This window comes from Myotis lucifugus, unplaced genomic scaffold, assembly GCF_000147115.1.
Source record: "Myotis lucifugus unplaced genomic scaffold, Myoluc2.0 scaffold_8, whole genome shotgun sequence".
NCBI lineage: Eukaryota > Metazoa > Chordata > Mammalia > Chiroptera > Vespertilionidae > Myotis > Myotis lucifugus.
In genome coordinates this window covers 11,331,779-11,357,302 of record NW_005871056.1, presented here as the reverse complement: position 1 = coordinate 11,357,302, position 25,524 = coordinate 11,331,779, and the positions used below count along the sequence as shown (strand labels likewise).

Below are 25,524 nucleotides of genomic sequence, written 5' to 3'. Positions count from 1 at the left end.
CCTGACTGGGTCAATGCTTCTAAACTGGTCCACAGAGTTGTGGAGCTTCGGAGGAGAGCTGGGGACATTCTGCCAGGGAGGGCCCCCTGAAGGAACTGAGTTATCTACACACAGAACTGGGGCGGAGGGGGAGTGGGAGGGACCCCAGTATTGAAGTCGTAGAAGAACCCTCAGGCCACTCTGGTCCAGTCTCCAGCTTCACCATGAGCAAGTGGAGGGCAGCATCCCAGGGCTCCTGGGCTCAGCAGGGTACTTAGTGAAGAGCAAGGGCCCAATATCTTGTTCTTGAAGACAGGAAACCAAAACCCTAAGGGGTTACCTGACCAAGATCATTAAGGTAATTTCTAGTGGAGTCGGGACTTTCAGCCAAGGCCTTGCTGCTCCTCCATTAGCCGCAGTATGTCATTAATTCACGGAACAGGACCGTCTTCCTCGTCTAAGGGCCAGGGGCTCTGGGTATAATAAAGTCCCTCCCTGCCCCTGCAGCCATTTACAATCTAGTAAAGGAGAGATGAGAAATGTGTAAAACTAGATGAAGGATGTGCTGGTACTTACTCAGGGATTTAGATGGGCCTGGTCTCCGGGAGTCACCAATATGGACACACGCCTCCCTCGTTGCAATGTGCCCTCCTTTCTTCCAGTTGCTTGGGCCACTGGATCTCCCTCGACTTTCCTTCTCCCACATTCCATCTGGCAACGAGTCCTGTTAGTTCTACCATCAAATATAACCAGAGTCTCACTGGCCTCATCTCCTGCTGTGCAATCACTCCGGGACCAGCCACTGCGCTCACCCCGTCAGGATGCCAGCCCACCCGGTCTCACTCGTCCTCCTATGCCCTCTGACACTTCTCCCAGAGCAGGCAGAGCAACCCAGAAGGTAAGTGGATCTTGTAACTCTACTGCTCAAAACCTTCACCTCAATCTCCTATCTGGCCACACACATCGTGCTGTTTTGAGCACACCATACATTTTTCTTCTGCTTAAAAAGAGTTTCATCTATATACCCTTATGACTCCCTTTCCTCACTTCTTCAGATCTTGGTTCAAGAATCTCCTTACTAGTGAGGCCTTCCCTAACCACCAAGTTTAAAAGTCCATCCCCACCTCTTCTAGTCCCGTACACAGCACTTCCACGCTCCTTTCCCTGCTTAGCTTTGCTCCACTGTACTCATTACCATCTGACACAATACTTGTTCATTTAGTTTTCCTTCTCCCCCCAGAATACTAGTATAACCAGCCTCAGTGATTTGGGCTGTATGCTTAGGACTGACACATAATTTGGTGTTGAGTTTAGGACTGAGACTTGGGGTCGGTATTTCCCAAACTTTAAAAACAACTGTCCCACAATAACACAAATATCCCAGGCTCCCTACTGGAAAAGGCCTCCAGGTAAAAATTAAGGTTTCACCTATACATTTGCATGAATCAAGATTGTGTTGAGCTTTTTTGTTGTTTGAATTACAAAATTAGGTGTTGGTTTGAATTTTTAAGTGTAAAATCGTAATATTGACGATGAGTTTTTAAACTGTATACCTTCCCACCCCTGAGCCCGCCATCTCCTCAGGAGATTCTGATATGCCTCTCCAGGGGTCACTTACCCATCCTGCACTGAGAATCTGTCTAAAATGGTGGGTATTTTTTCTTTTTTTAAAAATCCACACCCAAGGATATGTGTATTTTTTAAAAATTGATTTTAGAAAGAGAGGAAGGGAGAGAGTGTGTGAAAGAAACATTGATGTGAGAAGCATTGATCAGTTGCTCCCGTACGTGCCCCCACCGGGGACGGAACCTGCAAGTGCCCTGACGGGATGATGCTCCAACCAACCAACCTAGAAGACCAGGCTTTTTTCTTTTTTTAAAGACAGTGCAGGCAGTGTGGCCTTCTCAGTTCTGGGAGTAATTGAGGAGTATGTTAAATTTGGAAAACATTTAATATTGTTCACTCCAGACAAAAGAATTCTTTGTGTCTAAGACTGAATTCCATGTCAGAAGTAGATCAATACAAGGAAAGTACAAAGGTTTTGATAGTATGGTACAAAGAGGGTCTGAAACACAAGGCAAAAAACTAAACAAATTGTAATAGGACTTTAGTAATTAAACAGGTTACATACAGCAATCATGTCAAACTCAAAGGCTAACACGGGCCAAATAAACAAGGTTTAAGTTTATGTGGGCCAAAAAAAACACAAAAGCTTCAATTTTCATAGAAATGTAGGTTTATTTCGATAGAGACATGCTGAATACAAAGGGCTGAAATAAATGAGTAATCATTAACATAAAATAATACATTTTAATAAAAATTAATATTTTTTCTTGAACATTACCAGACACTGAATAACTGCACAAATGAATAAGCATAATGCAAATAAACCTATTTTTCTTGTTCTCCAAAAGTGAAATATTTCCTGCACACCAAACAAGTCAGTCGAAGACTAATGACATGGCAATCGGCTGCTAAAATATTCGCTGCTAGTATTAGTGGAGAGAAATGGTGTGCCTGCACATAAGGCGCATAAGGGAAATGAATGCAACACAATGATAGTAATCAGTCATTAGCGAATGTTGCAGTTCATTAATAATTATGTGTAACAGGATACTGTAAAAATTAAGTTACGAAATTTTTATTAAAACATTTCTTACATACCGTTATATTGGCTGGGCCGCAAAAATATTCGCTGTGGGCCACATATGGCCTGCGGGCTGCGAGTTTGACATGCTTGGGTTACACCTTCTCTGCTGTTAATATAAAATATAGGCATAAGCTAAAAAAATGGTAGCAAGTGGTGTCACCAAACTAAGAAGTCAAATGCAAAATGACATGCCAAAGAATGAACCTTTTGTCCAGAAAAGACCGAACCTCAGGTGAGAATGTGTATGAGAAATCAACTCTCTAAAGACCGGTCAGTTTATTTTGGAGCATGTCATGTCTACCCAAGACAGGTTATTCTCTGAAGGGTCAGCACTGGTCATTGGCCTAGAGTAGAAGAGAAACAGCAGGGACCAGCACACAGCAATGCCAGGCTCTGTGTATACATAAAGGGACCCTGCTTAGCCTCAGTTCTCTCTCATTTTGGAATCACGCAATTTGGAAAAGGAAACCCAACTACTAGTAAAGTATGACCCCCTTTCTCTTCAAAGAAATAGCTTATTTACATCGTGGAGTGGAACCCCAATTCTTAAATGTTTCTGACAAGTTCTATTCTAATAACATGGGCCAGTCTGAGCTGGGATCTGGTATTTCAATACAAATAAGATCCTTAGAGATTCAGAACCTTATTCCTTCCTCCTTGTTAAGCTTAACCTCTTCTGGAGTCATGCGGGCTGTTTTATGAAGATTGATTTAGAGATACTCAAAGGGCTATTGAGGTTCTACTGGGAAGGATTCTTGCCCCTCTCCTTGGGGGTACAAGATACTGACTGACCGGCGTTTGGGGCTGTCACTCTGTGTTCTCTAGACAAATCAGCAAAATGGCATGATGTGATCGAATCCCAAAACTCAGAAGGATGCACTGAAAGTCGAGCTCCGTTGCAGGCTCACCTGCAGAGTCGGTGCGGCACCTGAGTCACCAGAGACTATGGTGTCAACCTTTCTGAGAACAGAACGTGAGATTCTTCAAAAAGTCTAACATAGGCTGAACACTCAGCTCTAAATTATTTACCCAGACAGGAGTGAAATATATTCCTGAACACCAGGCGTGCATGGCTCCGAGGAACGACAGGGCCCTGCATGGCACACGGTAGGCCCTCAAAACAAGTCTGTTGAATGAATAACAAAAAATGACCAGAGTCCATCAAACACCAGCCTGGTTACATGTAAGAACACAGAGCCCTTTCCAAACTGCTTCGTTTTTTTTGTAACTGAGGATTCCTCACTTCTGTCATTCCCTTACTAATAAGCCAGGTACAATAATTTTAAACAAGAATTCCTAAATCGGTAAGAAAGTAAGGTCTCACAAAGAATAGACGGGCTTCTTGTAATTTATTTGAGTTATTTCCAAGCAACAGTTACAAAAGTTTTTAATTTTTATAATACTCTTGATAAGAAAATAAAATTTAAATAAAAATACATTCTCAATAATACAATATGGTTACACAAATGCACTACATTAAGTTTTGATAACTTACATTTTAAAACTGGACACTGTAAAAACCGATATTTACTAGCAACATATTAATTTCCAAGTTATAAAAATGGAAGCAAATAATACCAATCAAGGCTGGTAGTTTAACTTGAGAATAAGTTGTATTTTTCACATCAGCAAGCACACCTGAAAAGCTCTGTTGCATTCTGTCTTTACAGTATGTACCGTTAGAACAAATTAAAGGTGCTTTTACTTTTAAAACAATCTGTTTTCTAAAACCTGGTATGAATGAACCTTTCTGATAAATGCATGAAATTAGGCTTCAAAATCAGAGACAAAAGCCACAGCATTTGTCATTTTTTTGAATAATAAGGAAAGCCTCATTTGACACTTAACCGTTACCTGTTATATTATAAACATATTTCTTTGGCAAATAAAATCATTCAATTTGATAAATTATATTCCTGGGAGTGAAAACTTTGCTAGTGCCCATCATCTTATTAAATGAATATTAAAACACAAAGTTGAACAAAAAACAAAACAAACAATAACAAAACAAGTAAGAGATCACCTCAATTTCAACTGATGGAAGTGGCTAATCTAAGAACCAGAACTGGTTTTTATGGCAAGAGTAGTCTGTATCGTTTTTTTCTTTCCTTCTTGGGGTTTCCAGGTTTTTAGGGTGAAGTGAGCTGCCATATATGTTTTCAAGTGTGGAAAAGGCAGAGAAAGCAGATCAGGTAGTAAAAATCAAAGTACTCATAGGTAACGGCAGAGGAATGAGGCCCTGGGGAGCCAAACAAAAAAGCACTACTAGCCAGACTTACATTAATAAGTCACAGTTTTAAACCGAAACGTGTAAATACTCCAAGGTTCAAAGTACCACATTTAGAAAATGTTTAAGTTTAAAAAGACAAAATAAAAGTACCGTGGTTTTTAATACTGATGAAGCAAAGTATGTCCCTCTTGACTTCAAGTTGGCAACTTGCTTCGATTGCTTATTTACAGTTACGGTTTTTAGGATAAAAGTAAATTATTAGGATAAAACAGGATTCAAACAGTTGCTTGCCCAAATTCCATTTGGCTAGCAGGCAATAAGGAAATAGCAATGAAATATAAACATTTTCAGGAAAGCACTATTTCTAGACTTAAACACCGATCATTGAACTGATCATAAGGATTAGATACCATGGAGTATCTAAAGCATAATCTGGGGCTGGGAGCCCAGATTATTAAAGTGCGCTGGGCGACTGTTCTGGAGTTGGCTCTCAACTTGGTAACAGTCACACTAGGAGAGGGCGTCCTGATGGTGGCCCTTATATAACACAACATGGAATAGCAGGTGAAGTCGAGTGATTTTCCCACCACCTTCGTTCACTGTTTACTCTCTCCTTTTTCAGAAGAAATGTCCTTAGAAGTCATGTTAACCTGAACTCTCAAATCAAGAAAATGAGTACCTGATATTTAAAACAATGAAAAAAATTTAGTGGTCTTATTTTATTTCATTTGCCACCATTCATCCCAAATGTAAACAAGATGCACCCAACAGTGCATGTTCCCTGGTTCCTCCTATCTGAGTTCTGTTTACATCTTTAATCAGGCAGTTTTCTAAAGTTTCGGTCACTGCTCTTAATGTAATCTGTAATGACTAATGGACCAAAGAAAAATCTTGTATTTTTTTCTTTTTTTTTGGAGGCAGAGGGTCTAGGTGAACTAAATAAATGGAAAGCTCTGAGTTATGGGCTGGGATTTTCTAGAAAAACAACACAATGTTGGCAGTATAGAGCAGGCACTAATGGTAGTGAAAAGTCCACAGAACACGGAGTGTGTTACAAAAAGAGATGGTACGGAGGAGTTCTCCTTTTGTTACAAAGCTTCTTTAGGAAGATTCTTTCTATTTAAAAAAAGTTGCAGAAACATGGCTTTCGACACACAGATATGAAGGGAATCTTGGATTTCAAATTCTATAGCAATACATCAATATGGGATTCCCAAACAGTTAATTCCAATTATTAAATATTAAATACAAAGTGAATGCAGATGACACCGAAGCCAATGTTCATTCTTAAATATTATAAACAAAACATATGATGAATTGAAAAACTCCAACAAAAATATTTTCCAGTTCTGAATCAATTGGTCAAACTCTAAGATGCTTTCCCACCAATTGGATTTTCCCTAGAAAAAAAGAGAAAATATTTTTTCAAAAGTTAAAAATATAACATTTTAAAAAGTGACACACACCGCATAGTATCTATTAAGTATTTATAATTTTCCCTTGGTAATCTCTCATGCCAAGTCTTATTTCATTAACTCAGCAAGTATTTGCTGACCACCTAACCACCTATTAAATGTCAGGCACTATTTCAGAAGCTACAGCTACAACAGTGAACAGAATAGACAAAACCTTTTGTCCTCCTGGAGCTTACATTATGGGATAAGGAAAATAAAACGAACAAGTAAAATATTTAGTACAAGAGGGATTGGTATTTCTTGATCGAGAAAAATAAAGCTGGAGAGGGGCACAGTGTGTGTGTACAAGGAGGACCTACTACGTAAGGATGGCCAACACTGGCTAGGGCTCATAGGGAAATTTCCTGGGGCTCCAAAACCGTATGATACTGTGGGAAGAGAACCGACTACACTAATGTAGAAGAGACAGGATTAGGATGTTTACAATATACTGAGCCTTCGATCCAGGGAGAACATAAACATTTATACCTGTCAAACTGATTTTTATTGCTCAAAAAGCACAAAAATAATTATTAATCTGCATAATTTAAAACACACACACCTAAAGGGATGGGGCCTGGATTCAAAGTCCCCTCACACATCAGCTGTGTGACGTTGGGCAAGGCGCTTCTCTTGCCTGAGCCTCAGTGACTCTAGCTGAAAACGGGAATGTAACGATGTTGGCTGACGTGAGGATCAATGAGAGAGTGTACCTTGTGGCACACACTTACTTGCTGGTCTAAGGACTGTCCCCTCCCTATTGACTTCTGTGTAAACAGAAAAAAGATTCTAGTGCTAGTCCGGGACAGTCCTGCAGCCTAGGGGAAACTGGAGTTACCATTAGATAAGGTTCTTTTCTCTCAGTGAGGATAAAACAGCTCCTTCTACCTCTGGACACTATTATATAAAAATGTGAGACTCTGAACTATTGTAGCCCATCTGTGAGCACGAGGGGACAGCTGAGGACAGAAATCACCTGTTGAGGAGGCTGAGTGGCTGGATGGACTTTGATGAGAGCGCTGAGCTGGTGAGCTAAACAACTGTAGAAGTTAGGACTCAATTTGTGAGATTAAAAGATTTCTTATTGGTTAGGACTTCAACTGGGATTTTCTGTTACTTGATGCTAAAAATAATCTAAGTGATCTGATCTAAAGTACTGGCCACAGTACCTGGTGCTAGAATAAGCTCCTAATAAATGTTAGCTGTGTTGTTATCCACTGTAGTATCCATCTACAGCTGAGATGGATCTGAAAATCTACTATAAAGTACTCTGGCACTTTGACATCAGATTTTATTTTATTTTTTTTTGGTACGTAGTATGTATAAGGCACTGTGGGAGATACTAAGGAGGAAGAGGGTCAGTCAAAACAAAACGAATAACAGGCTACCGAGTATTCAATTTAATGGATGACGTTGGGATGTAACATTAAAAGTAGAGATGATGTACAGCACCAACATGAGGAAATGATACCAGAACTGAAAAGACAAAGATCACTGGCCAGGGAGATTCTCACACAAGAGGAAGGTTCTGAGCTGGGTCTTGAATAATGAAGGTAGGAGGCCTGCATTTCAGGTGTGAGTACAGAGCAATCTCAAACTATGTTTAAAAAGTACCTTAAAAATACTTACTTGCTCCCATATTTTGCACTACTTGATCTTTTCTTCCTATACTTTTCATGAGGTTCATCTAGCTTCTCTATGATGCTTTTTATTTGCTGAATTGTCTTAAAGGTTGTTACAGAATCCTCGATTACAAAGTTAGAATAATCATCAGGCTCTTTCTGTGGTCCTTGATACACTGCTATAGTTCCACAAGCCTCTACAAGGAGCAGCAAAATCTCTGATCAGACAACTATGTCCCATAAATGTAATTAGTAGTAGAAATAAGAACTTTTCCAGTGTCTCAAGCTGGGGAGATTTCCCCTGGGAATGCACAGATAACCAAAATACATTCATTTTATTAATTATGATCCTCACATTTATGCAAAAATAGCATTTTTACTTCATAAAAATCTATGAGAAATTCTCCCCCCTTTGACAGTTTGTCAACTGTCACATAAGTAACATTTTGGTAAATATGATTATTTTCAACTTTAAGATAATGCCAAAGCAATACTTCAGGAACTGGTAATTAAGGAACATGGTTAAATAAAAATATTTTAATCATACATTACCTTCCATTTTCTGTAGCTTAAGTAAACTGAGGGTAAAAAGGGAATAAATTCTTTCTGTTTCTCTGTCTTCATCAATATCTATCTGGATGTCTGCAGGGACACCTCTATGGTAAAAATGAAATTAAAGACATTGAGAAAATTTCACTTTGTTAACATGCCAAACATTTTTGACAGTTTGAGACTAAAAAACAAAACCACAGAATTTTGTAGAAGGAACCTAAGAAATCTAGTCACATTTGGTAATTAAATTAAACAGGGCCAACAGAGGCTTGGTTATTATGCAACTCAAATCAAAAGGAGAGGAATTTAAAAGTGAAATCATTTTCATAACCTATGCTTCATCTCAATAGTAACACGTTATTTCTTCATTCAATAGCTGTTCTATACAATCATAAAAGGGAGTGCTTAGCCCAGCCAGTGTGGCTCAGTGGCTGAGCACTGACCTATGAATCAGGGGGTCATGGTTTGATTCCCAGTCAGGGCACATGCCTGGTTTGCAGTCTTGACCTCTGGTGGGGGGCATGCAGGAGGCAGCTGATCAATGATTCTCTCTCATCATTGATATTTCTCTCTCTCTCTCCCTCTCCCCCTTCCTCTCTCTGAAATCAATAAAAACATAAAATTTTAAAAAAGAGAATGCTTAGCCCTTCTTCCTTGATATCTTGGCTCAAGTTTATATTGCGCTTTTTTCTGACTTGTGCCAGCCACTATTAATTTGAGAACATTTCTATCACTCTAAAAAGAAACACTTTACCCATTAGCACTCTCCATCCCTCCTGCCCTCCCACCCCATGTACTGCTAATCTACTTTCTGTCTCTATGAACTAACCTATTCTGGACACTATATAAATATTATTGTAAGGTATATGGTCTTCTTGTCTGGCTTCCTTCATTTAGCATGTTTCCAAGGCTCATGTGTGTTGTAGCATATGAAAGTACGTCATTTCATTTTATGGCTGGAAATATTCCATTGCATAGAGAGACCACATCTGAAACACTGCTTTTTCAATTGGAAAGAAACTTACGCAGTACATGGCTTGCAGCCGAGAGCACTTTCACTGGTCTCCTGACAGCAGAGCCAGCTGCCATTGAGATATGCAGAGGGATGGTAAGAGCTGAGCCTGTTCTGATTGCACCGGCTCACCCTGCAGAGTACGTCTATCCATTCATTAGCTTCTACACAATTATTTGCCTGGACGTAGAGTGGTTTCTCCGTATGAATTACTTGGAACATCTTTATAGGCAATTAAGATAAAAAGTTAGTGACAGTCTAAAAACCAAGACATAGCACAAAACAGAAAAAGGTATATCACAGAAATATAGTTTGCTTGGCTAGATAACTGTTGCTGAAGTAGCTTATGAACTGTTACTTTACAAGCAAGGACAATCTGAGTCACATGATACTAAACTGATCATCACTATATAATTTTTAGAAGCCATACATGGCCAAAGGAATGGACTATCATATAAATAGGAATAAAGGGAGGGAATTTCAGATGGAAGAAAAAGTATAAGTAACGGCAAAGCAGTGGGAAATAGAGCAAAACAAGGAAATCGCCTTGGTTGGCTGGAGTATAATGGTATGTCCTGAATGGCAGCAGAAGATGGGATTGCACAGATTGGTTGAGAATATATCACTAAAGATTTAAATGTCAAGCTGAGAAGTTTAATAGGGTAATATTGAGAAAAGTGCTGTTAACTGAATAGGCTAGGCAGACTCTACAAGGCATCAACAATAACGAACAATTTTAAGACAGTTCTAAACAGCAATTATAAAATATTAATGATTAATGGCAAACACTAAAATGACCAACCTCTGGAAAATTTTCAACTAAGTAATTATATGCACTTTAAAAAGCTTTAATTATTTCTGTAACTTACATTTTTCTTGTTGAAAGAGCTATCTTCCAGTTTTTCCACAGCAAGAATGTTTTTCACTGGAATTGTGTAAAGTGCATCTTTCCCTAAAAAGAAAAGAAGTACAACAAAATTAAAATAATTTCCTGACAATTATAACGCTAAGAGGCTAATTCTGTAAGGTTTCAGTTCATCTTCTTGATGGTAGGAGTATAAGTAACTACAGATTTCCAAACTGCACACATATAAATATTCTTTATTTTATGGAACAGATAACTTTTGATTGTTTTCTATAAAGTGACTTCCTCTTTACTTTTTTTCAGTATAAAATTAAAACATTTTCAAGGAAAAATGTGGAAATAAATTTGATCTCTATGTAGAAAATAAAAGTGTTGTAATTATTTTTTATATATCTAGCATTATTTTTATTTTACTGTGAGATCATACTCAAAAGCATTTTTCAGTTGATTAGAACAAATTCTCATAAATCTTTTCTTAACATTCAATATAATTTGGTAAAATGTTATAATAATTTGTAATATTAAATGGAGACCTAAAAAAAATACTTAGCGACAGAGGCCTATTCGAAACTTGCTTAATTTTCATTCATGGAGTTATTACATGAGCAGTGAATCTGTATCTAGGTAATTTTTTCTGGTTTTCCAATATAATTAAGGGGTAACCCTCAAAATAATGATTTTCATTGAAAAATTGTTCATTACTATCACATGTTGGCTGGTCAGCTGACTAGAGCTACCAAATTTACTCTAAGAGATACAGGGAACAAAAGTAAAAATTTTATTTGGTACAGTGAATCTTTAACCCAATTTAAGAATTTGGAAATTTGAGTTTGCTAAAAAAGCTCCAGTCCTGGCTGGGGTAGCTCAGTTGGGTCGGCATCATCCTGTGTAGCGAAAGGTTATGGGTTTGATTCCCAGTCAGGGCACAAGCCTGGGTTACATTACAGGCTCAATCCTGGGGAGTGGGAAGAGAGGTGGCACGCTTAGGAGCCAGCCAATAGATGTTTTGTTCTCACATCGATGTTTCTCTCTCCCTCTCCCTCTAAAAAAAATCAATTAAAAAAGAAGCTCCATAATAATATGGCATGAAGAATATGATGCACTTCAACTTACAATTTACGTGAGAACAGACTTGATCTCATATAATCATAGGAACTATAAACAAATAGGATTATGACTTTTTCTGGTCATTTTGTAATATTGTTCTTAGAAAGTCAAAGCTTTGTTTTCTTTCCCCAAACTTTGTTTTAATGACACGTAGATTGAAGTGCTGGAGGTTAAGACCTTTACATTTTACATTAGTCCATGTAATGTACAGCTTTTTGGTCAAAGACAGTTATTTGTTTAATAAAGGCTTTCTGTCTTAGAGAGGTTAACACAGACTATTTGCTAAGTCTGGTTCCTATCATAAAATCTAAAATTTGTGTAATTCAAGCAGATCTGATATATAATTAAAAAAACACATAAAATCGCTTAATTCAACTATTGTATTGAATGTGTACTATATACCAGACACTGTATCTCACTTGGGACTAAGCAGTAAGCAGAACATAATAGGCCCCTAATGAAGTTGATGTTTAGGTCTGGAAAGACTGACATAGACAAATATATATTAGGTGGAGATGAATGCTATAATGAAAATTACCTGAGGTGATGTTATAGAAAGTAATTGGGAAGTTATTTTAAATTGGGTGGTTAGGGGAAACTTTTCTAAGGAAATGACATTTAACTTTAACAAATATAAATTGTAAATGCACAGGATAAGAAGAAAAGACTAACAGCGGTCTCCTGAAAGCAGACAAGGTCAAATTTACGGCAGGGGAAATGGGGAGGGAGTAAACTCAAGAAAGCCACAGGCAGAGCTACATGTAGCATAGAAGACATCTGCACAAGTAGGACTGGTTAGAAGACAGCTTAAGCCAGAGTCAATGGACACACTCAGACACATCAGCATGATTAGTCGGCGAGCTGCATCTGGAACAGCTGGGCCAATTAGGTCTTCATCTCTCCTCCTCCCACCCCTCCAGCTTGTGCTAAGCATCAGTCAACAGAGGCATATATCCTGGGCTAAAGCAGCAAGGATGCATACTGGGCTGTAGAGCAGTGCCATGTCACAGGTAGCTGCTGGCCCTCAGGAGGGAAGAAGAGCACCCACACCAGAAAACAAGCACTAGCACCCTTGCCCCTCCCTCAATCAAGGGCTGTAAGCCACCGAACACTCGAGCAGTAATCAAACTGTAAAACACAAATATGAGCAAATCGCAAAAAAACTGCAAAAAAGATGAACAAATATGAGCAAATCACACACACAACACAAAATCACCAAAGAGATGAGGAAATCACCAAACTCTAAAGGAGAGACACACATAACACAACAAAGAGAGGAAATCTGAGGAAAACTGTGTGACAAATTATGGGGCAGAAGACATGTCTTTGGGTGCCAATCTACACTACAGGGGGCACCCACAGAGGTTACAGAGAATTTACAAATTTTGCAGGAAATTTCTATTTTTAGATTTGTTGAATATACAAAGCATGCACATACCCTAGGATTGCTATATTTGTTAATTTCTGGACAAATTATAATTTGGCATACATAGAGAAAGCACACTGCTCCCAGGCACATATATTATCATGTCATCAGAGTTAATTCACAGTAAATAGAATGAATTGCAAAATAAATTATTAAAACAGAAGACTTTACTGAGGACTTTCTAAAAAATACGTACAAAAAAGAGAAAGAAACTGCTAAGTAAAAACGTTAAGAGCCGCAGTGATGGATTTAGAAGTTTCAATAGCTGTCTAATAAGAATTCCAGAAACAGCCCTAGTCGGTTTGGCTCAGTGGATAGAGCGTCGGCCTGGGGACTGAAGGGTGCCAGGTTCGATTCTGGTCAAGGGCATGGACTTTGGTTGTGGGCACATCCCCAGTAGGGGTGTGCAGGAGGCAGCTGATCAATGTTTCTCTCTCATTGATGTTTCTAACTCTCTATCCCTCTCCCTTCCTCTCGTAAAAAATTCAATGAAATATATTAAAAAAAAAAAAGAATTCCAGAAACAGAAGAGAAATAGTGTTCAGGAGAAAATTACCAATGAAAATGTCCAAGAGATAAAGGGAGAAATCTTCAGACAAAAAGGATCCAACAAGTACTGAGCACATAGAAACAAAAAGGCAATACCTATACAGGTGACTGTAAAATATCAAAGCTTGAAAGCTAAAGGTAGTCTTAAGTTTTTAGGAAGAAGAATCAAGACTGAGAATTAGAGGACTGACATAAAAATTCTCATCAGCAACAACGGAAACTAGCAAACCATGGAGTATTACCTTTTTAAAAAATATATATGTATTTTTATTGATTTCAGAGAGAAAGTGAGAGAGATAGAAACATCAATGGTGAGAGAGAATCACTGATTGGCTGCCTCCTGCACACCCCCTACTGGGGATCGAGGCAGCAACTTGGGCATGTGCCCTTGACTGGAACTGAACCTGGGACCCTTCAGTCCCCAGGCTGACACTATATCCACTGAGCCACCAGCTAGGACTCCAGGGAGTAATATCTTAAAAGTTCTGAGGAAATATAATGTTAAATTCAGTCTAACTATCATTTAAGAGTAAGGGTAAAATGAACACTTTTTAAAAAATATGCAAGGACTCAGACAATTTATCAGCCATAAAGCCTATCTGAAATAATTCCTACAAAATAAATAACGAATCCAGAAAAGAGAAGTATGTTATAGAAGAAATAGTGTGCTGGGCAGCGTGGGGTGGGAGGATCCTGCCTTTTTCTCTCACTCTTGATATCTGATCCTTTAGCAAATCCTGTGAGTACTATCTTCAAAACAGACTTGGAACGTGATCTATTTTTACCACCTCCATTGTTACCAACTGGCCCCCTTGCTCTCTGAGTTACTGCAACAGCCTCTTAATTGTTCTCCTTGATCCCTGCATTCTATTCTTCTCACAGCACTCCACATGGCATGAGTGATTAATCCCATTAAAATGTTATTCCTCTGCTTAAAACTCTCCAATGCCTTTCCATCTTAGAGTAAAAGACTTCCAATGGTCCATAAGCCCTATAAAGTCTAACTTCTCCATGATCTTTTGACATCAGTTTCTATGATTAACCCTTGCTCTTTTCTTTTTCCTTAGCTGCAAGAGCTTTCTCATGTTTCTTGAATACTCCAGGCAAGCTTCTGTTCCAGGGTGTTTGTACTGGCTGCCATTAGTTATGTCTGCATTATTACTACCTCAAATATCCACATGGCACATTCCCTCATCACCTTTAGGTCTTTGCTGAAACGTCACTTTCTTAGTGACATTTAAAAAATTTTTAATATCGCAACTCTACTCAATAAGCCCATCATTCTATATTCCCCTTCTTCTTTTTGTCCATCTCATTTATAATCACCCAATATGACATACTTTCTTTTTAAATCCTCACCCAAAGACATGCTGAGAGAAGGAGAGAGAGAGATTGGCTGCCTTCCATACCTGCCCTGACTGGGAATTGAACTGGCAACCTTTCGGTGCACAGGTACATACTTTTTTGTATGGATTGTCTATTACTACTAAACGGCAAGATCCACAAGGGCAAGGGTTTTGGTATGTTTTATTCACTACTGTGTTCTCCAAGTAGTGAAGATTAAGTGTGAAGATTTAAAAAAAAAAAAAAGCAGGTGAAAATCAAGTCAACCCAAATGTATTAAGATTTCTGTTTAAAGCTTCATGGAAGTTTCTTTTACATTGTCCACAAGCTATATGAGCTAGAACATTTGCTATCATATGGAAGTTCTGTAGGCTATATGTATGTATCTGAATATGCCAGGTCTCCCAAAAGTAGACAATATCTAATCAAATTTGGAGAACACAGGATAAAATTTCAGAGATTAATTTGTTAATAATCTATTATTAGTATGCTTGGTGAACAGTTTAGAAGCCTAGAGTGGTGGTTCTTAAAATAATTCAGATGACAACATATCCAGAAGATATGGCCTTCTTTGAAAAACACCATTTATTAAAAACATTTACTAATGTATTAATAAAGGTAGTAAAACATGGCCCCTAACCACTAAGGATTTTAAAGACTAGGGGAAGAGAGAGAGAAAAGTAAGGACCACCTATGTCACAGAAGTTATCACTAAAGCCTTAAAGAAACATAGTAAAGGAAGAGCTCAACTCAGGTGGCTGGAAGCTTATAAATAACTTCTGTAAAGAGCTAACAGTGGATTTGAGGCTTAAAGGACAACAAATTACACAGGTGAAGAAGGAAAGAAGGGGATTTCTAGGTAGAGCATATGCAAAAGCACGAATGTAAAAGAGTACAAGTTAAAGAATTGCAAGAGTAGTCTGGTGAAGCGACATAAGGAGAATGCAAAAGGAGAGGCTGGGTGAGAAAGGAAGAGGCTGGAATACCAGTAACTCCCTTGGTCCCAGCACACAACCAGGAGAACTTCCAGGTGTAGATGACTGCATCACAATGCAGCAATATAAAACCATAATCCAAGCAGACAGGCCCATAAAAAATTGTCAATGTAAGCATGACTGATAACTGATTGAGTGACCCATAATATTCACTTGCCACATATTACTTTAGTTGTATTGAAGTTCTGTTGCTTACTATTGCTTGTTAGTAATTCTCTAAGCAGGCACCAAATTTTTAATAACTTATTTGAGAAATACCCTTAATAATGAGAAAATTCTATTAATTCCTTTCCCAATAATTTGGGAAAAGACTATATTGTTTGATTCTAAGTGGCAGAAAAATTCAGAATACTAGTTTCCAGTAAGAGGATAGAGTGAGACTCAATGATTCAGAGCTATGTGATAGGAAATTTGGGAGGCACTCTTTCAGACACCAAAGTCACGTAGGAAGTGCAGCAAGAGACTTAACTAGCAGCTGTGGCTATCCAGAAAGCAGCAAGGAAACAGGAAGTAAACAAAACATTTGCTCAACAACCAGAGAATCCAAAGCCCATGTATTTTATTTTAGAAAAAATTCCTGAAGTCTTTCATCAAAGACTTTTAATCTTATGCATAATTTTAACAAACACAGAACCTATATCCTCACTCCTAGTATATTAGCAGTAAAAAATGGAGGTGGGTGATGGAGGTGCAAGTGAGATGTTACGTTATGGTTCACTGACAGCACAAGAAATTAAGTGACAGCCTAAACATAAAGAGAATAGAGAAAAACTATATTAAGCAAACACAGGAACACAAAAAGCAACAGCAGTCCAAGGCATTTAGCTGGGGAGTAAACAGCTGCACACACCCATAACAGCCCTGAAAACATCACTAAATCAGAGCATTATGTAATAATTAATATTACCAATGACAGACCCAAGTCATCCAGAAAACGTTAACTTACGTTCAATGAACTCTTTTTTAGAAGGCAGGAAAGCATGTAATACATTTTGGAAAAATCCATCAAAATAGTTAAAGCAGCAAGCATGGATGCTTAAAACTGTAGCCTTTGGTAAACTTCATATAATAGAGCTCACTCCTCCAATGTCATTCCAACATGTTAAATTTCTTAAGGCCTGAAAACAATGTAACTTCTAATGTCTATTTTATACCTAGAGCAACTAATCATTCTACACAATTTTATGCTTATAAGATCACGGGATAGAACAGAGGTTCTTGAGAACTGTGAATAGACTTTGGGTCTACGAACTCCCTGAAATTACATGCAAAGTTTGTGTCTAGTTTGTATGTGCATTTTTTTTGGAGGGAAGGGTCCAAAGCTCTCATCTGATTCTTAAATTCTAAAACCAAAAAAGACTTTACAATACTGGCTTGGATTAGAAAATACTTTAAATGAGAAAAAAAATAGCTAATTTATTCATGGAGAATGACTCACCTTACATTTTATTTCAATAAAATTGAAATGTAAACATAATTGGCACATTGTGACAACTATTTTAAGAATGCTGCTATGGCCCTAACCGGTTTGGCTCAGTGGATAGAGCGTCGGCCTGCGGACTGAAAGGTCCCGGGTTCGATTCCGGTCAAGGGCATGTACCTTGGTTGCGGGCACATCCCCAGTGGGGGTGTGCAGGAGGCAGCTGATGGATGTTTCTCTCTCATCGATGTTCTAATTCTCTATCCCTCTCCCTTCCTCTCTGTAAAAAATCAATAAAATATATTAAAAAAAAAAAGAATGCTGCTATGTATGTGAGGACATATATATAGTATTCAACATAAACTATAACTTCTAAATCCCTTGAAGTATGCTTAGCATAAAAAATGCTGTCTGGAAGGGCAGTATATAGCCTATTGATCTTCAGCCATAAAAATTATCTGGATGCCTAAAAATAAAATGCACTTGGTTTCTTTTGTCTTATTAATATATTTGGACATATATAGTCTTCTGACTAGGCCATTCAAAGAAATTATGAAACAAAAAATTTTTCTTATTACTCTATTCTTCAAAAAACACTCTATTTGGCACTCTACATTCTCTTAAAAGTAGCCTATGTTTGGTGTTTGTTTTATCATTTCAGAATTTATAGCAGAAGCTCTCTTACTTTACCTAACAGATTTGATGGATTGACTGAGACTCCCCATTTCCTCTGTAAAACATACTAAATGATGATACTCATGGGATGCTGAATGCTTGTGGTTGCTAGGCAACTATCTATTAAGCCTGTATCCTTCTGTTCCACTGGTTCAGCTTTTTTGCTTACCAAGTCTGTTGGGTTTGTTCCCAAACCTATTTATGCCATTTTCCATGTTGTAATTATAATTTACTGAAATATACTTAAAGTGTCTGTCTCCTACTAATACATTTACTATTTATTTGAAAATTAGGCAAGTGCTTTCAAAAGCTTCAAAAAAGGAAACCATACCTACACAAATAAGGTTGATTTATATGGGGTTGAGACAGCTGTAAAAGATTTGGGTGACTATCCTGAAAATCTAAAATAACTTATATGCATATATGCATAATTCATGGACACAGACAGTAGTGTGGTGAAGGCCTGAGGGGGTGTGTGATGGGAGGGGGGAGGTCAATGAGGAAAAAGAAGGGACATATGTAATACTTTCTTTTTTTTCTTTATTGATTAAGTTATTACATATGTGTCCTTATTGCCCCATTGCCCCCCCCCCCACCTCCCCACTCATGTCCTCACCCCCCTGTTGTCAATACTTTCAACAATAAAGATAATTAAAAAAAAAAGTATTCTGTACTTGGATTACTTTTCAAGTATTTAAGTTTTAGCTCCAGTTTGGAGAAATCAACCTGAAAACTGATGCATTAGAGGTATATTTGCACAAGAAAGACAAAGGGGAAATTCAATCTGTGGAACCATATTCAAAGAAAAGATCTTTGAATCAGTCTACAATGAATCTGATAACTTTATAGGAATCACTACCTATGGTATGACTGAGAATTTTTGACTGACATTAACCAGCAAACCAGTGAAATAGTCTCATTTATTAGATACTGATTCTTACCAATTTGGCTTTGATAGTTAAAGAAACTTCCAAGTCCTAAGAAGTCTTAATGTCGTTTCTTATTAATTATAACAGCAGGAATTTTAAAAAGACAGAGCATGTGAGAGAAAAATGTAACTTACATGGTGTCACTTGTCAAATATTTATTGCATTCTTAGTGTGTGTGCATCACTGTGAGAAACTATACACTATAGTATTAGTGAAAAGGTTCACTAGAGTCACAATAAGCAGCAAAAAGAAACCTTCACTGAGAACCAGGAAAAGATCCCACAATAAAGCATAAACACAACTACCTGGCTGTTTGTGGTAGGTGAGCTCTCTGCTTGTTAAGCAGAACCACCGTTTCTTGAAATTCTTTTTTCCAATCCGAGTTCTTCCCTGAGCTCTTTTATACATCTCACTGCCAAAACAACAGATGTAAACATTTAGTTACAAATACTAAAAGTTAATCCAAAACAAAAAACTGTCCTTTCATTTTAAATGATATTTATAACTGTGCCATCCAGAATTAAAAATGCCAAATGAGTGATTTCCACCCCCCAAACTTTCAATACTACTACTTTAAGACTGAATAGTACTGTTACTTTTCCAAATAGTAATTCTAATTTGCTTAATACCCACAATCTTATTATATTTGCAAAACAATTCTAGGACTGTATAGACAAGGAGTCATGCCCATCTGACAAAGTTTATAGGACAGTGGGTGACTTACCTGATGGATGTTACTTAGGCAGTTGTAGCACAGAAACCACACCCCCACCCCTATTTCCTCACTCCCAAACCCATACCCTTTGTACTTACTTAACGTCTATACTAAAATGTGACTTTAATGTCTAATTTCATTGAATTACCCTTCTTTCAGTTGCACAGGCTCACTCGTACCACTGGACTCTTTAGTTTCAGTAGATGAAATTTCATCCAAGAACTAAATGGGCAAACAGGCAAATATTACTTTGTGATATGATACATCATAAATTCAGCTTATTTTAAATGTCATGGATAATACTGTAAAGTTCTTCAATATTAAGAAATGTACATAATTGTAATTTATAAAGCAAAACACATATTTAATTGTAGAGTAATTAATAAATGATAGGTATTCTAAAAAGGTTATTCTTAAGTTATTTAAAAACCAGAGTAAGCCCCAGCTAGTTTGGCTCAGTGGATAGAGCACTGGCCTATGGACTGAAGGGTCCCAGGTTCAATTCTGGTCAAGGGCTTGAACCTCAGTTGCAGGCTCCTTCCCATCCTGGGCTCTGGTCAGGGCATGTGCAGGAGGCAACCAATTGATATGTTTCTCTCACATCGATGTTTCTGTCTTTCCCTCTCTCTTCCACTCTCCCTAAAAATTAATGGAACAATATCCTCGGGTGAGAATTAAAAAAATCTACACTAATAAAAGAGAAACATGCAAATTGGTATCACTCCGCTATGCCCACCAGCCAATCGGATGAGTATGCAAATTAACCCAACAAAGATGGCGGTTAATTTGCATATGCAGACTGAAGACTCTGGTGGAGCTATGACTGAAGAAGCTTGGCTTCTCCGCTGCGGCCCGAGCGAGTGGCCGGAGCAAAGGCCTGGGTCCCGGGTGCTGGAGGAAAACCGATGCACGCAGCCAGGGGAAGGGAAGGCCTATAGTAAATGGGCCTCTAGTAAAAAATAAAATAAATAAAAACCACAATATATTTCCCTGTAGAAAGAATTCAATCTATAATCTCTTAACTGCAATTCTGATATCTCTAAAGCTCTGAATACAAAGAGATTTTTTGTTTTACTTCTCATTTTAAACTCATTTGGGGGTATAACTTAACCTGAACTGGAGTAAGGCTATTTATAATCTGTATTTATCTACTTAGTGTGAATATTCATACTTTGTGCTATATAAACATTGATGTGGGGAGAAACCAAGATGGCGCCATAGGTAAACACCTGAAATTGCTGCCTCGCACAACCACTTCAAAAATACAACTAAAAGACAAAAAGGACATCATCCAGAACCACAGGAAGGCTGGCTGAGTGGAAATTCTACAACTAGAAAGAAAGAGAAAAGCACACTGAGACTCAGAGGAGGTGCGGAAGTAAAGTGCAGAGGTACGGAGGCGCGGCAGAAAGGGCTGGCAACTGAGGACATGGTTGTCTTTTTCAATCAGGAGGGAGACACAAGCTCCCGACAGCCCTGAACTCCAGTTCCGGGCGAGTCTCTGGGGACCCAGACTCATACAGGGAGAAACTGGACTGTCTGGCATTGGGCGGAACTCGAGGGAGACTTTCTCTCAGAGGTGCTTGCAGCTATTACTGATTGCCGAGGGACACTGAGACCTGAGGCCTCTTAGGGCAGGGCTGAGGATCAGCCATAGCTGTTTGCTCCGCCCTGTTGATTCCCTGAGACCCCACCCCACCCAAGCTGTGTGCAGAGGCTTTTGCATATGAATGGCCTGGCCTTTTGCAATCTAAAATTACCTAACAAACTGCAGCTGGGTCAAAGAGACCCAGAACATCCAACAGAAGGCCCAAGGCCCCACAGCAGCTTGCATTGCTTCACAGCTGGGCCTCATGTGGGCACTGCCAAATCCCAAACAAAGAAGAAGAATCTGCAGATCTCTCTGTAGCTCCTGCTGGGTAGCCTCAGGAAGAGGCTAAATTAGCACCTCCTTAGAGATCCAAGAGCCAGTGTACCCAGTGGTCAGAGTGGGACCATCCAGATTACAACTCCTCAGATCCATAAGGGACACACTCAGGGGGCAGACTCAGTGAGCACCAAAGCCCCACTGAAGCAAGTCTTGCCCCATAAGGGGGTCTCCAGCACAGAAGTTCTCCCACTGTAGACAAAGCTGATTCTCACAGCCAACTGGCCTGGAGTCAATTCCTCCCAGTGATACCAACTACAATCAAGGCATAACTACAACAAGACTGTGCACAAAGCCCACAAAGGGGTGCAGCAAGAGTGTCCACCTCGGGTAATTGGGGAGGCTGAGCCACTGGGCCCTAGAGGACACCTAGCACAGAAAGCCACTCTATCAACACAGGGAAGCAGCCAAAATGCAGAGACAAAGAAACAGGTCACAAATGACAGAAATAGAGGAAAGCAAACTACTGGATATAGAGTTCAAAACCACACTTCTAAGGTTTTTCAAGAATTTTCTAGAAACCGCCGATAAATTTAGTAAAACCCTCAATAAGTCTAGTGAGACCCCTGAGGATATGAAAAAGGACCAACTAGAAATTAAGCATACACTGACTGAAATAAAGAATATTATACAGAGATCCAACAGCAGACTAGAGGATCGCAAGAATCAAGTCAAAGATTTGAAATACGAAGAAGCAAAAAACACCCAACCAGAAAAACAAAAAGGAAAAAGAATCCAAAAATATGAAGATAGTGTAAGGAGCTTCTGGGACAACTTCAAGCGAACCAACATCCGAATTATGGGGGTGCCAGAAGAAGAGAAAGAGCAAGATATTGAAAACCTATTTGAAGAAATAATGAGAGAAAACTTCCCCTACCTGGTGAAAGACATAGACTTACAAGTCCAGGAAGCGAAGAGAACCCCAAACAAAAGGAATCCAAAGAGGACTACACCAAGACACATCATAATTAAAATGCCAAGAGCAAAAGACAAAGAGAGAATCTTAAAAGCAGCAAGAGAAAAACAGTTACCTACAAGGGAGTACCCATACGATTGTCAGCTGATTTCTCAATAAAAACTATGCAGGACAGAAGGGAGTGGCAAGAAATATTCAAAGTGATCGATAGCAAGAATCTACAACCTAGATTACTTTACCCAGCAAAGCTATCATTCAGAAGTGAAGGCCAGATAAAGAGCTTCACAGATAAGAAAAAGCTAAAGGAGTTCATCACCACCAAACCAGTATTATATGAAATGCTGAAAGGTATTCTTTAAGAAGCAGAAGAAGAAAAAGGTAAAGGTAAAAATTATGAACAACAAATACATATCTATCAACAAGTGAATCTAAAAGTCAAGTGAATAAAAAATCTGATGAATAGAATAAACTGGTGAATATAATAGAATCAGGGGCATAGAAAGGGAGTGGACTGACAATTCTCGGGGGGAAAGGGGTGGGGAAGAGACTGGATAAAAATCGTACTCCTATGGATGAGGACAGTGGGGGTGGGGGGTAAGGGTAGAGGGTGGGTGGGAACCGGGTGGAGGGGAGCTATGGGGGGAAAAAAGAGGAACAACTGTAATAATCTGAACAATAAAGATTTTAAAAAAAAGACAGTAATTAACTTGTCAAATTAATCCTTGAGCAACCCTCTAACTACCCATCAAGTGACCTAAATATAATTTTGTGTTTATATATATATCTTATGAATATATATGTATTTGTGTAATAACCCTATGTATGTATGTATGTATAAATATACCATTTAAAGACATGTAAAAAAAACCCCAAACATTGATGTGTTTGATATCAATGGTGCAACCCCAGACCCCACTGGGGGTGGGGGTACTATATAAAATATAGCATATCCCATACACAAAAATAAACTCAAAATGGATAAAGGACTTGAACATAAGACAGGAAACCATAAAAATATTAGAGGAATCCATAGGCAGCAAAATCTCAGACATATGCCGAAGCAATATCTTCACCGATACAGCGCCTAGGGCAATGGAAACTAAAGAGAAAATAAACAAATGGGACTACATCAAAATAAAAAGCTTCTGTACAGCAAAAGAAACCATCAACAAAACAACAAGAAAGCCCACTGCATGGGAGAACATATTTGCCAATGTTATCACTGATAAGGGTTTAATCTCCAACATTTACAGGGAACTCATACAACTTAACAAAAGATAAACAACCCAATAAAAAAAATAGGCAATGGACCTACCATTAAGTAGATACTTTTCGAAAGAGGACATAAGGAAGGCCAAAAGACATATGAAAACATGTTCAAAGTCACTAATCATGCGAGAGATGCAAATCAAAATGACAATGTGGTACCATCTCACACTTGTCAGAATGGCTATCATCAACAAATCAACAAATGACAAGTGCTGGCGAGGATGTGGAGAAAAAGGAACCCTTGTGCACTGCTGGTGGGAATGCAGACTGGTGCAGCCACTGTGGAGAACAGTATGGAGTTTCCTCAAAAAACTAAAAATGGAACTCCCATTTGACCCAGTGATCCCACTTCTAGGAATATATCCCAAGAGACTAGAAACACCAACCAGAAAGGATATATGCACCCCTATGTTCATAGCAGCACAATTTACAACAGCTAAGATTTGGAAACAGCCTAAGTGCCCATCAGCAGATGAGTGGATTAAAAAACGGTGGTACATCTACACAGTGGAATACTACACTGCGGTAAAAAAGAAGGAATTCTTACCATTTGCAACAGCATGGATAGAACTGGAGAGCATTATGCTAAGTGAAATAAGCCAGTCAGAGAAAGATAAATATCACATGATCTCACTCATTTATGGAATATAATGAACAACGTAATATAATGAACAACATATGATGAACAGAAACAGATCCTGAGACAGAGAAGCATCCATCAGACCGTCAAACCTCAGAGGGAAGGTAGGGGAGGGTGGGGGTAAGGGGGAGAGATCAACCAAAGGACTTGTATGCATGCATATAGGCCTAACCAATGGACAGACACCAGGGGGGTGAGGGGATGAGTGGGAGGGGGACAATGGGGGGATAAGTACACATATGTAATATCTTACTTAATAAAGAAAAAAATAAAAAATAAAATAAAATATAGCATATAACTTTTAAAACTATGAAAACTGAATTCTGAAATACTTCTGGTCCCAATGATTTTAGATATAGGATTGTAAACCTATATTATAGGTAAGGGATCTCCAAAGTATGGCTCTTCGGGCCAGATTTAACCTGCAGCCTGTATTTGTAAGGTCCGTGAGTTAAGAATTTTTAAAATATTTTTAGAGAGCTGTAAAAACAAAGACAAAAATGAAGAATATGTGGCAGAGCCCTTTCGTGTCCAGCAAAGCCTAAAATACTCCTCTCCAGTTTTTTTCAGAGAAGAGTTTGTTGACTTCTATATATAATTGACTTTAGCCCTGACAGTACTTCACAGGAGTGACTGAAGTACAGCTGAGTTCTCTGGAATAAACTGAATCTAATCACAATTTAAAAACTTCCTGTGAAAAATGTGGGAATGCGGTGGCTCAGGAAAATTTAAAGTACCCATCTCTAGCACTGGCAAGCCACCCAGTGAAGAGCATGTAGCTTTGTAAATATGTCACCTCGCCTTGTTAAGAGCTTCTTGGCATGTGGCTTTCATGGGAAGGCAAATCAGTAGTTCAAGAAATAATTCTTGTTCTTAGAGAGGAATCCTATTGTGTTCCATAAATGAACTATATGTTTAGTCCTTGCCTTTTCACTTCTTTTTTAAAAAAAAAGATTTTTTTATTGATTTTTAGAGAGAGTGAAAGGGAGAGAAGGATGGAGGGAGGGGGGAGAGGGGGAGAGGGAAAGAGAGAGCGAGAGCGAGAAAGTGAGAGAGAGAGAGCGCGTGCAAAACAGCGATTGGTTGCCTCCCACATGGTGTCCCGCCTGGGCTGGGGAATGAACCTGCAACCCAGGTACATGTCCTTGGCTGGGAATTGTACCTGAGACCCTTAGGGGCCAATGCTCTAACCACTGAACTACACCAACCAGAGCAGTCCTTACTTTTTCCTTTGTACTTTTCTATGTT

General features: G+C 38.7%; 1 protein-coding gene across 3 annotated transcripts in view; it reads right to left on the bottom strand.

The window, feature by feature from the left end:
- Positions 1–3,959: 3,959 nt before the first annotated feature.
- The window catches only part of RASA2 (RAS p21 protein activator 2), a 95,095-nt gene continuing 73,530 nt past the window's right edge, over positions 3,960–25,524 (bottom strand). The window contains exons 17-23 of one of the 3 annotated variants that reach the window (XM_023749592.1): positions 19,673–19,746; positions 19,112–19,221; positions 10,369–10,451; positions 9,513–9,721; positions 8,488–8,591; positions 7,943–8,132; positions 3,960–6,259 (exon numbers count right to left, since the gene is read on the bottom strand). In XM_023749592.1, coding sequence (XP_023605360.1) covers positions 6,229–6,259; positions 7,943–8,132; positions 8,488–8,591; positions 9,513–9,721; positions 10,369–10,451; positions 19,112–19,221; positions 19,673–19,746 — 801 coding nt within the window. In that variant the 3' untranslated portion in view covers positions 3,960–6,228. The remainder of the gene's footprint in view (positions 6,260–7,942; positions 8,133–8,487; positions 8,592–9,512; positions 9,722–10,368; positions 10,452–19,111; positions 19,222–19,672; positions 19,747–25,524) is intronic. The other 2 variants (XM_023749593.1, XM_023749594.1) reach the window with 2 other exon arrangements.